The sequence below is a fragment of the Homalodisca vitripennis genome, chromosome 5, assembly GCF_021130785.1.
Source record: "Homalodisca vitripennis isolate AUS2020 chromosome 5, UT_GWSS_2.1, whole genome shotgun sequence".
NCBI classification, from domain to species: Eukaryota; Metazoa; Arthropoda; class Insecta; order Hemiptera; family Cicadellidae; genus Homalodisca; species Homalodisca vitripennis.
The window spans coordinates 143,079,177-143,092,833 of record NC_060211.1 but is presented as its reverse complement, the minus strand read 5'-3'; the positions used below and the strand labels follow the sequence as shown (position 1 = coordinate 143,092,833).

Sequence of the window (13,657 nt, the reverse complement as noted above, 5' to 3'; positions counted from 1 at the left end):
CCCAATTATTTGGAAAGTCCACTTTTTAACTAACACGGAGTTGATAGGAGTAATTAATTTGTTGACTATGTCTGACACTATAGTGTTTGCTGTATGTTAAGACTACTCAAGATCACTCAGTATATAGCTACAAAGAAGGTATTTAAAAAATATTCTAGAATTTTGCCAGTAAATTCGCATTATTTGTTATTGTGGGTAAGAGTATAAGGTAATATTTACTGAGCTAATGTAATCTCATGTACATACCAATATATAATTTATTTTGTAAATATTAATTTTTATTTAGTTAATTATGTTTAACTGTACATGTAAACCAAATTAAGTTTTTAAGATGTGTTAATTAATTTGTTTACAGAAAGTAAAAAATATCCTTGTGGCAGTCGTTTCCTCCAGAGATTGTAATTTAAAATTCTATATAATAAACATGTGGTGACCTAACCACAATCTAATCAGCTCATATTTGTATCTACATCTCTTCATAGATAGCCTTGAAATACTTTTCACACTAAAATTTCACAAATATTAATGAAAATAAATTAACTCCTATGAATTTTATGTATGGACAACTAAATATAACAGGTGATCCAAGCTTGTTAAATATGTTATTATGTGCAGAGATCCATCACAATAGCCATGACGATGAGTAGTCACACAATAGCCGGTAAAAGGCGACAGTACAGAGATATCAAGGCGCAATGACCTGTCAGTCCCATTTCCTGACCAGGTAAACAATGCTACGATTATATACGGACACGGACATGACCACTGGCCGTGACAAGGGTGGGGTTGATTGAAGCACGACACTTGTGCTGGCTCATTTCACACTCAGCTCATGAAGTGATGGGATCACTTCACTTTACAGATACAGATGATTTATTTGGTAATGAGTAAAACAAAATGACGAGACTTATAAAAAATAGTTTGCATATATCTAAAGAAATGCCCTTTGAGTGTTTTACAGATTCTTCAGGATACATTTACAGAAAGTAACAGATGAAAATAAATAAACTGTAGTTAACAAATTAAAAATTATTAGTTAATAAATATCATGTAATATAATTTGTATTAACCCTGTGAGATGGCACGTCTTACAATAAATTCATTATTAGAATAAATCAATGCAATAGAGTATCAAAGGACCCATTAGAACGTAACAAGTCTTACAAACCAATCCAACAAAGTAACTTGTTATCATATTTATTACTATTTCACATGATAAAATGTCATATGATTGTACTAAATTTGTTTATCCTGTGATTTTCTAACCATCATTGTTAGCTATAAGACCAAGGTAGAAATGTTAGAAATTTAATTTTGTTCTAATTTTGACCTGTCGACTCAAAATAATAGGTCTTTCTTCCACCAAGAGGGCACAAGGACCAAGTTTCAAGTCTCTACGACCTTTCTATCAAAAGATATCACACAGACAGACAGACAGACAATAAAACAATTTTAAGGTCCTTCCAAATCCTTCCAATAAAAGCAGTTTCAATTAGAAATTCTTGTAAAACATTTAAGGACAATTTATTACTCATGCATATGTGCAAATTTTTTTTCAAAAATCTGTGTGAAAGTATATGGTTGAATCCACTGTGCATATTTTGTACACATGAATATTTTTCATGTTTCTGTGTTTATGATAATTATATTATGATAAAAATATTTTAAAGTTAAGTATGCAAATCACTGCATACAACAGGACTTTTTCAATAAATGGATCAACTATATAATTTCTAGTATTACATGTTTGTATGGTACTGTAGAAATTGAGAGAATTTTAAAAGTAAGATGGATCATATTAAAGATAGATAGGAAATCACTTCAAAAAATATATATAGACTTACAAACTGTTATAAATCTAATACTGTATGTCTATCTGTTTCCAATGTTGTTAATTATTACAGTGGAACCTGGCTAATTCGAACTTCTATAATTCGAAATCTTCTTTAATTCGAATATTTATATTGGTCCCTAGCATTTTCTATATAAGTAATGCAAAAATATCGTGGTTAATTCGAAGTTTATTTTGGATAATTCGAACTTTTTATAGCAAACCCGCGAAAAGACGCTGCACCCTATCCTTCCGCGCCTATTGTTTTGTAGACGTGACTTCGGTTGTCCAGCCAATGGACCAGGGGATCATAAAAAATCTAAAACAGTTTTACAGACTTTTATTGGTTGAGTACATACTGACTGAAGATAGCGACGCCCTAAAAATCAAGTTAGACATTCTTCAAGCCTCTTGCATGTGCAAGAAAGCTTGGTACAAAGTAACGTCCGAAACGATCAAACATTGCTTTAAAAAAGCTGGTTTTGTAAAAAAGGAGGACTACGGCGAAAAGCCAACGACATTATAGCGGAAGCGGTACCTTCAGTTGACGGCTGGGAGGACGTCATTACTGACCCTGCCATCTCGTTTGAAGATTTTGTCAACGTGGATGAAGATGTTGCAGTATGATGATAACAGACGCGGAGATCATCGCTTACGTGCTCAACAATAAACAAGATGGCGACATGGCATCGGGTGACGAAGACGGCGAATCATCAGTTGGGGCGGAAATAAACGTTCCGACTGCGGCCGCACATCACATCATGGAACTTGGACGTATTTTTGAAAGTTGAAAGTAAAAATGACGTAAGTGAGTCTATTTTCAATTCATTGAATATGGCAGAATCTTTTGTCACTTCCAAAAGACTTAACTTTAGAAAACAAGTGAAGATTTACCCGACTTCTTTCGAAAAAATTTAATAATATTGTACTGTATAATGTTCCTTATCACCATTCAACTTATTTTCTTTTATTCAAAAACAAATAATGCAATTGTGTATTTTTTAGATAATTCATGATTCAATTTTGCACTGTTTTACCATACTTTGCTTGGTAGAAATACACAGAAAATCATACATTTACAACCATTCATGTTATTTTCAATAAAGGTTTTCAGCAAAGATGTAAAGTGCCATTATTTTAAGCCTTTAATTCTTAACTTTTTTTAATTCGAATTTTTGGATAATTCAAATTTTTTATTGGTCCCTTGAGATTCGAATTATCCAAGTTCCACTGTATATGATTAAGTAACTACCTATCATAGAGTTAAAACTCACATAGATCACATCTAAAGCCAACAACAAAATATTTAAGTACTTTTTTCTACTTTTATTGTTTCTAAATATGTACCTGATATATAACATGAATTAACCAGAGTTCTAAATTTGCTTTAAATACATAATATTTTCAACTTCAGAGTTCTGAGCTCATTTACTCATACAAATTTACACATTAGCAAACTTTTTTTTATTATTATTTTTTATTTTCTTTCTGAGGGAAAAGGGCAGTTTGTCCCCGCTTAGTCCTAAAAGGACCTTTGCGCCTCCCTTACTTTAATTTTGTGGCCTCAAAGTACAAGGCTTTTGCAAAAACCAATCAGATTTGAGGGCTCCTGTTCTCTGATATCCTTAGGGCTGAGGAGATATGCTCCCAGGTATCTTTTCCGAGTTTCTACAATGGCAGGACAATCTAACCAAATGTGCTCTGCTGACTCTTCCTTCTCTCCACAGAGTCTACACTCGTTACTCTGGCTAAGCTACCTTCATAAGATGCTTCCTTAGAGGGCCATGTCCTGTCAACATTCCTAATATTAGTCTTATATCCTCCTTATTCTGGTCTAAGAGAGCTGTCCACCCTTTCACGTAAGGAGAGATAAACAATTTGGATAGTCTTAATCCTGAGGCTCTACTCCAATTATTGTGTCTTATCCTCTTTTCAATTTCATTATTTCCTTCAATTTACATTATTATAAAAGAAACAAAACCTTAACAGGAAATGATTTTTAGAAATGAGTTTTGCCTAAAAATATGAATCTAAAATTAAATTATTTCCACATTATATCACAGACTGCTGTGTATGTTGCATTAATCATCTGTATGAAATTTGCTTGTACGCGAAAAAGAGAATATACCACTGACTAAAGTGTTGTTTTTTTGCTTTTATTTAAAAAATTGTATTATCTTTTTTCTTTCATCCTCTCTGCAAAGTGTCATGGCGGGTTAACCTATAAATAAACCTCTATTGAATGAATATTTTTTGAGGGGAAACTCTCCTTTTTAAGGTTGGCAAATGTCTGCAATCCTTATTGCAAAATGTCATGGTAATTAAACTGTCAATAAACTTCCACTGAATGCACGAATATACCTCAGGAAAAATTTTGTTTTTACAAAAAGGAAATTTTATCCTTTTAAAACATCTACTGGCAATAATGAACTTTAAAAATACAATTACAAGAACAATTATGAAAGTCTACATACCTGTCCATGGCTATTCTAGACAGCAGAGGTTCCAGCCAACCCTCGGTACATTCACAGTGAGCGTCCAGGAAGGTGATGACTTGACCCCTGACATGCTTGGCTCCCAGCAACCGGGCTCGGATTAGCCCGGACCTTTTCTCAGTCCGTAACACTTTGACAGTGACTGGCAGCGTAGCCACATAGTCCTCCAGCTGCTGGCCCAGGTGTTCTGTAATAGTGAGTACAGTTTCAGCTTGGTCTTAAATCAACACATAAATTATTGGCTGAACATTAAGTAAGCCAACAAATCAGACTGGTCCAAAAAGTATTTTTTCTGTATGTGTAGATGTACGTGTGTTTTTCTGCCCATTATCTTGAGAACAGTTTCACATACAGTGAACACTATTGAATAGTAAAGGCACAGCCGGAAATGTGTAATTCCACTCCACCTGGTATTAGATTACAAGGGCTGGAAGTAGGTGATTTTTGATGAAATAGTTTTCTCATACCTATATATATATATGTATTTTCTTGATCAGGTCAGTAAAGACAAACTCAACTATATCACCAAAAAAATGTGTAGAAGTCGACAGATGAAGTTATCTTAGTGAAATCTGTTATAGGAAAAATGACCATACTCCAAGTACTTTTTATACCTGGGATAAGATTTGAGAACGGCTATGGGCCAGAAAGGCTAACAAAATTGATTGGACATCAGTAAAAAATCATCAAAATATTGTACTGGAAAATGTACATATAATAAGTGACAATAAACACTGATATAATTAAATCATTGCTTTCTAAAACCAGGCGAAGGAGAAAAAAAGGTAACAATAGAAGGTAGGTCACACTCTTCACTCTCCATTCATTCAATTACATGCATCACACTAATGACTATCATTGAAGATTTCTAGTTAAGCATTGTTAAAAAAACAGTGTTATTTCAACATGTATAGAAATATATAATACTATGTATCATTTTACAGACAGAAATGAGCTTTTTAAAAATGTATATGTATATAAAATTTATTAAAACAGAATAAAACTATTACATGGACTTGAATATTATTTAAAAATATAAATACAAAAAATTGTTACATAATTTATTAGTCCATGTAGTTAGGCCATTCACTCTTAGAAAATATTATAATAACAGATATTTGTAGGCAGATTTGTAAAAATGCAGTAAAACATCATTAGGAGCCACACAACACACAATGTGAAACACTAAAAAACAGACTTACAGTGACCAATAATCGGCCATGACAACTGCAAATAGACTTTACATATATGACAAGAAATATACATTTTTTGTTACTAAAATGTGATCTAAGGGTTCAAAAATCAAGATATATGAATTTAAACAGCCACTAAACATAACCAGAAAATACAAGGTCCAAGCTATACTAAGACAATGGTAGATGGCGTTGCAGTCCCAACACAACCTATACTCGGGCCCCATGTTTTAACACAATTATAATATCTAAGGATTTTAATTGTGTTAGCATTGGTTTGACACAATATAAACCAGAAATAAAAACCACTATATAAACTTCCATGATAATCATTAGTATGATGCATTTAATTGAATCACTAAATGTCTGAAATAAATTACGATCAAGTAAGTTAAGTCCAATATTTTAAAACCATAACACACAGGTTCCAAATTGCTGTCAGCAATACAAAGATACCTGTAAGATTGATTAATGATTCATTAGTTGCTCACTTACTGCATGCATTAAAACATAATACTTGATTTAATGTATATTTAGCAAGAGATTCAAATAACAATTTTTTGACATTTTTAAATACGTTTTTATATTTTATAAACTTGTTTTTAACCAGTTAAACAAACCAAAGTTATAGTAAATAATGTAATTAAGGATAGGAGTGGTTCGATTCTAATCTAGTTAAACGATTTCCATAGTTTAGAAACTGTGACCTCACATAACTATTATTGAGGCACAGGATCTTGAACGTGATACACTGTTTAAAACCATATTGAAGACTTTTAGGAATCACCAAACAAGTGAGTACATAGGGTGAAAATCTTAACATGGAATTTCCTACGACCTATAATATTGATGGGTTTAATTGATGGCTGATCACCCTTTATGCAACGTAGCCTTAAGTAAATTTTACTAAATTGCCAATAACAAAATTAATTGACTTAGAATTAGTTTCTTTTTAAATTAGCCTAACAAAAAAAAACTGAAAACTAACAACCTACTAATGTATACTCTTAAAATAAAAATATAAAACATTTTTTATACAAAACAGAGATTCGAGCATTAAAATACAAAACACTTTTGAGTGTGCCATGATGTTAAATGAACCTAAAAAAAATCCCTCACCTTTGATATTTGTTTGTATATATTAGATTTTTTACTTCATCTAGTATTTTTCTTCTTGGATAAAAAACTTAATTTATATGATGATAAATCATAGCTACCGTTTTGTTAGATTTTCCAAACTACTATTACTCATTCTTTCCTAGCTACTTGAATGGAAGGTCATTTCTCTCTACTTGTGTGTTTATCTAAAGGCTGCCTTTTTAAATTACCAAAGCAGTAAAGTTCATTATGGAGTTCTGATGAAATAAAAAATAGAAATGGAAAGTCATAACGATAACTGGTACTAAATTCATGTTGACTGTGACTGCAGTGATTGCTTGCACAAGTATCAAACCGACCTAGACAGTAGTTTGATTACCATAAAAGTGAGGAATCAAAGATCACTACATCAAGATTGTACTACTACATCAAGATTGTACTACTACATCAAGATTGTACTTTCAAGTGTTTTTAAACAGATCACACAGCCAGCCTGGTGGTATTGAATTCTGAATTACTTGAATGTTAAATATAACTTAATTACTTGAATATATCTAATATGAAGTCATTCAGAAAAATTAGCATTCCATTCAAAAACTAATAACTAAATAATAATGATGATTTAAACTATAGCTTTTTAATGCTCTCTTGAAATTCATCCCATCAACACTAATATTTGTGCTAGTAAGAAATAATTTCATAAGTTTCAAAATTACAGTTTTTAAATAACATTTAAAAATAATAAATAAAAAAATAAAGAAAGCCAACACGTCTATGGCAAGCTACACAGAAACATTAATAATGGGAATATATCAATACCTAACTCATTATAATTCTTTTAGAAATTACTGGAAGGTTTGTTTTACTTAATTTTAAAATCTACATATCTTTATATTCTGTTAACTATATAACTGATCAAGTCAAAAGGATTACTGTAAGCTTACTGCTAAAACTTTAAATGTATACTTATTATGAATCTGTATTTATTTTTTACTTAACTTTATATACAATAAGTAACCACAGTCTACTAGTTTTAACATTCATGATCATACACAAAATCATTCAAACAATTATACTCATTTTAAGTGTTTTTATGTGACTTATTTCAAATTGGTCATGGCATTATCTGTTAACAAATACAGAGTGTTTCAGAACTCTCACTACAAACTTTAGGATATGGTTCCATGGGCCAGAAAGAGCCAAAAACTAAATGTAAGCCATTGCTCTTTTTTTGTTTACCACATAACTGAGTTGTCACATTTTTTGTATAATTTGTGAATATATAATCTTTTAAATTACACACATTTTAAAATTTATTGGCAAATCCAACCAAAGCTTTTTTTATCGTTAGATCTCGTTCAGTATGAAAAGCTTAGAAAAGTTTGTTTAAAGTTGGTTGATTAATTTTTAAAATACAATTTTTTAAATAAAAACACATACAGTCATGCAGTAAACAAACAGAGAACCATTGCTTGCATTTATTTTTGGCTCATTTTGGTCCATGAAACAATATCCCAAAGTTCATACTGACAGTTTTGAAACACTCAGTATATAATAAATTAGCAGATTTAATTAATGAATAACCACATGACATTTTTTAGTCCAGTACAATATTCTACAATTGGGCTTTTATAAATCCACTTTACTGTTTAAGCATTTTTTAAAATTAATGTTTCCTTTCAATAGTTTTGGAAATTTAATTCTTTGCTTTAATTTTGTTATTAAAAATAATGATGATGGAAAGTTTTAAAGGATAATGGAATTTCGGACATTTACAATTGTTATATTTTACATAATGTATAACACTATTTGTAACACATAACAATGGCAAATGTACAAAATCCAATTAATATACATAACAATGGCAAATGTACAAAATCCAATTAATATTTTATTTTCAAAGCAATACTCTACATGCATTTTTTACTCATAACAATAAATTTATTTGACAACCTAAATGTGTTGACAAATACATATTCTCATTTTCTGACCAAGACACACCAGCCTTTAAATGGTGTGCTCATTTACATATATTATAATGTCAATAGACATTTACAAATACATTTTCCTATTGATGGAGTATAGAAAATGTAATCCTTCATTTGTTTTTAAGTGTTCTTATTAACAACATAACAACTGATTTCTTTTTTAACACAGCTAGAGCTTTTCCCAGAGACTTTACTGTTGTTTTCCAACAAATAATTAAAGTAATATTTAGCCCGAAAATGATGAACTTTTAAAACAAGTAGCTCTGTTATTTTGCCACAAGTCCAAAAGTGAATAGCCTAGATGAATAAATTTTCGAACAGTTACTGGCACAATTTAAAACAAATATAGACTAACTAGGTGTTTCACAGCACAAACTAGTTGTAAAATCTACTGATAAGCATGGTGCTTTCACTGGTGATATGATAAATTGAAAGGAAACCAACAACAGTCAAGTAAATGGATACTGACAGCAGTCACAATTAAAATTTGCATGTTAAATAACTGATATTTCACTATTATTTTACATGGTTACGGAATGGCCAAATATTAGGGGTTTAATGTGTTCTTTAGGGACAACTATTCCGATCATCCATAGCAACACCCATATTGTGTTACAGAGCTAACAAATTATTTTTTACCAATTTTCTTGAAATTATTCGTTTTAATGACATTTAACATCATAAGATTTAAAATGTTCTATTTAAAAATTACTAGTTAAATTCTATAACAATTCAAATCAATTTACATGATAAAAATAAGTGATCATTCAAATTTGAAATTTTACCTTAACTCAATTTAACCTTATATTTAATCACAAGCATACATAGAAATATAGAAAAATTACTCTCGGATTAAAAAGTATAGATACCTAACTCAATTTAACCTTATATTTAATCACATGCATACATAGAAATATAGAATATAGAAAAATTACTCTCGGATTAAAAAGTATAGATACCGGAATTTAAACATTAACCACAAACTAACTAATAGAGCACCAATAATGGGGCTTACATTCTAATTTAGCTTTTTTATTTCTGTGATTACAAATATAAAGAAAATTATTTACAAACAATAACTTCCAGTTTTTATGTTGGTAAGAATAAAAAAAGTACTTGATATTTTTCAATCAGATTGCAACTTTAAAAATTCATAAATCTGAAACTTGTGGTCCGATTAAAACAACATTTTTATATAAGATACAATTATATAGGTTTTTATTTTTTTTTGTTTTGTTTTAAAAATGCCTTTTAATTGTACAGTAGCAGGTAATTTCTGGTAAAGGTTGTTGAATTTTTTAAAGTTGTGTTTAGAGTAACATCAAATGTTGCCTTTTGTTTAAGAATGATGAAAAGAGTACAAATGATGGGATGATACAATGGCACACATATACATTTTTTAAAGGTCATACGAACATCAAAATAGATATTCCTCCACTTCCCCCTCATCAAAAAAACAAGGATGTTCACATTTGAGAGAATTGTGACATGTATCGTTGATTGGCTATTGATCCTATTCTGGCTCTCAATTGCAATTTATTTCCAATTTTACATGAGAGTTTTCACAGTATCCTTCATAGTGTGTCCAACATACTTTAGTTTCAACAATACGTTAGAATGGTGAAAATAACCACTTTCTGAAGGGAATAGCAAAAGATGATTGATACATTGTGCGTTATTTATGACCCTTCACTCAAAACATTAGTCATGCTGCTCTAAATATGACAATCCATAATCCAATGAATAAAAACAGCTCTTTATCAGAAATGGCTTGCAGCATACAATTAACAGTAATGGATAAAAGCAGTAGATAGCTCTGCACTTTCGCCAACAATGCTGCCAACCACGGAAAGAAAAATGACTTCTTCTTCATAACTGAACTATAATATACATAACAATTCCAAGAACTTCTGGCTATACCTTAAACGTAATGATGATCCTTGCTACAATCTAAACTGGTTTTGTTACATTTTCAAGCTTGAATTACTGAACAGTTTTATAATCAGCGACAATATTGACAGTCTTCCTGCACACAATATGCAATATTACTTAGGTTACAGCTTAGTAAGTTTATTTCTTACATAGTATAATCACTTAAATGAATAATTAGAATTGGAACAGATTTATCTGAATCTTATAATTAACTGGAATTTAATGTAAAATTTACATACTTGAGGAACATAGGATGATAACCATACCAACGTTTTATGGTGCTTAATCAATCCAGTCAGGTAGTAGTTTTTAATCAAATAAAGTGGTTTCATGCAGAGTCAAGCATCCATTGAGTGGTCCCTAATACCAATGTAAAATACTTAGTAGAACATTATGATCAGGCAAATTTATTTTAATTACACTTGCATTAAACATGTGCTTAGAATTTACTTTACTCAGCAACATTTCACATTCTCCAGGAGGGTTCATTTCTGGCTGGCTTATACCTTGCAGCTGAACATACAGTAGGTACAGTAACAACACACTCACACCACATACATCAAGATGTGATGTCTAAGACCGCAAATGTCAAGATATTGGATTAAAACAATGGATCAATAGGTATAGTCTCCTGCGGAGGATGATTGTTGGAGTAGGTGGAACTCCCTCAGTGTTAGAGTCTGTTGCTAGTCTGAACATAAGGGAGTACCTTCCCCTACCCGGTTTGATAGGAAGAGGCTGGAACAGAGCTGGTCTCCACTTCCTCCAAGGTGAGATGACTAAGATACAGAGAGACTGAGATACACCTACATTTAACGGTCCCTACCACTAACTTTACCCATCCTGAAAATCTTATCACTCCGGAAGCAAGTGAAAGGTCCTTTTATGACTAAGTGTGATGAGGGATTTCCTCAGTTTATTGTCCTAAGTAAAAAGGATTTTCCACTTTCACCACCCTTTTTCATTATCCATTAAAGTAAGATGTAAACAATGTGAGTTAAAAGTATGGATACACTCTTGTTTAGTTTTTGATGGATAAAGATGGAGGGATGGAACTTGAGACACCTTTATAGAAAATATAAGTAAATTTTTTAGTCACTGTTACAACTTTGCCTATTTTCCCAAAATGGGATTTCTTTTTTTTTGGAGGGGGGGTTGTTGGGAGTGGCTTAACCCTCCGAGTAGCGGTACTTTTTTCTCCAAGTGGCGGGGCATTTTTACTGATTTTATATGTTCGCAAAAGAAAATTTATATAAAATCCTGTATATTATATAAGTATGACATATCATACATCGATTTAAACTTCATAACACACAGAGTAGAATGGTAATAATATGAAACACTTACCTTGGATTGGTGTAAAAAACCAATGGGTTGAATTCCAAAAATAAAAATTCAAATTTTTTTGTTTTATATTAGGCTAAGTAAATGTTCCTAAACTTAATTTTTTAACACAAATCCAAAATAGCCATTTTGTTTAAAATTTAATTATGAACAAAAATATGTATCCGTTATATGTATTATTCCTAAAAACAACGCACTATTTGCTGATCGAAACTTTTATGTACACGTTTTTTACTGCATTTTAGTCAGTATCAGAGCCAACCTCATTCCTCATCATTCTTCCTGGTTTGAGAGGCCTCCAATAATGTTCCAGGTAAGGGAAACACTCCCTATGAACCCCAAAATTACAAGTTGGGCACCAGAAGTGACTTTTACCCCCTTTTTTGGTGTGTACACACACTGCACAAAGTCTGGTAAATAAGCAATCCCGTAAAGAAGACCTACACTTGGTCCAGGAGGTAGTACAGTAGGTGGATGAACCGTTTGTAAGAGTTCCATTAGTACCAGCATATCTAAATACTATATCAAATTAAAGTTTAGAATCTGGTCTTTCTAACCATACCTAATATATAGCGTTTAAGTCGCGGCATAACACCGGAAATACCGGAACAAGAGAGGCTTGCGTTAATAGACCCTAGAGCATCTTTGCCACTCGCGAAAGAGATTTAATAGACGCTGCAGCGTCTTTCACCACTCGGAGGGTTAAAAGTTTTAAATGTAAATACCCATTAAGTGACACCTCATTTAAAAGGTCTTGTGAAAAGAAGAACAGTGAAAACTTAGAGCATTCTATCTAAGAAAAGGGAGGCCTGCCCTGCAGCAGGTAATAACCGTAAATCAGGTTTGAGTTTGTAAGGTAAGTGGTTGTCTCTTGAAGTTATCTACACTCTGCATGTGGATGTTCATGTTTTGCCTTAATTAATTTTTAATTAATTTCAACAACCTTCCATTTTGTACTGAGTTACTTAATTCGTCTTTACATTTAAAAATTTTGAGCTGTCCCAAAAATGGGAAGTTCCATCCCTCTATCTTTATTATAAAAAACTACACAGAATGTATCCATACTTTTAACTCTCACTATACATATATAAAATAAACCCAGAACAAACTGATAGAACAATGTGCCAACAAGTGTAATCATTACAAACCTCTCTCGCTGGCGTCATCAACCAGTATGATCTCCCTGAGGAGAGGTTTCGGAGAACGATTGATGACACTCCATACGGTACGTAGAAGGGTAGACCATGCCTCGTTGTGAAACACTATCACAATAGACGTGGTGGGTAGCAAGCTGGGATATGTCTTGTCCTTGCATCTACAATCAGACAATTACTTGTGACTGAATGAATTTTTTATTTCTCATGATTACACTTTATAATGACTTATAAAAATGAATGTTTCTAAACCCTCTCTAACGCAAATGGCCAAATGCAGCTAGGTGGGCTCAACTCTAATCTAAAATTCTCATTTAAGTATTTTCAATATTCGTTAGAAGGAGCACAATTTGCAATATTTCTGCATGTCATTCCCATTATTTTAACACACAATGTTTTTATAATATGTTTAGTGATGTAAAAATGGCAGATCAAAAATGTCTGTGAAAGAAGTTTATAGGCAAATTCCCTAATGATTTAAAAAATACTAGTAACATTCTACATACTAGTTCTAGTTAAATTGAAAGTTTAGTGGTAGTGGCTAGTGGTTAGTGGTGTTTCAAAGTTGATTGTAATATTTGTGCAAATTTGGGAGTACCACTGCTCTAACAAAAGAAGGGAT

At 31.7% G+C, this 13,657-nt stretch overlaps 1 protein-coding gene across 2 annotated transcripts in view; it reads right to left on the bottom strand.

Moving 5' to 3' along the window:
• LOC124362952 (polypeptide N-acetylgalactosaminyltransferase 5) overlaps positions 1 to 13,657 on the bottom strand; it is a 79,454-nt gene that overhangs the window by 25,166 nt on the left and 40,631 nt on the right. For both annotated transcript variants that reach the window (XM_046817855.1, XM_046817854.1), the window contains exons 4-5: positions 13,030 to 13,196; positions 4,306 to 4,513 (exon numbers count right to left, since the gene is read on the bottom strand). In XM_046817855.1, the coding sequence (XP_046673811.1) occupies positions 4,306 to 4,513; positions 13,030 to 13,196 (375 nt within the window). The remainder of the gene's footprint in view (positions 1 to 4,305; positions 4,514 to 13,029; positions 13,197 to 13,657) is intronic.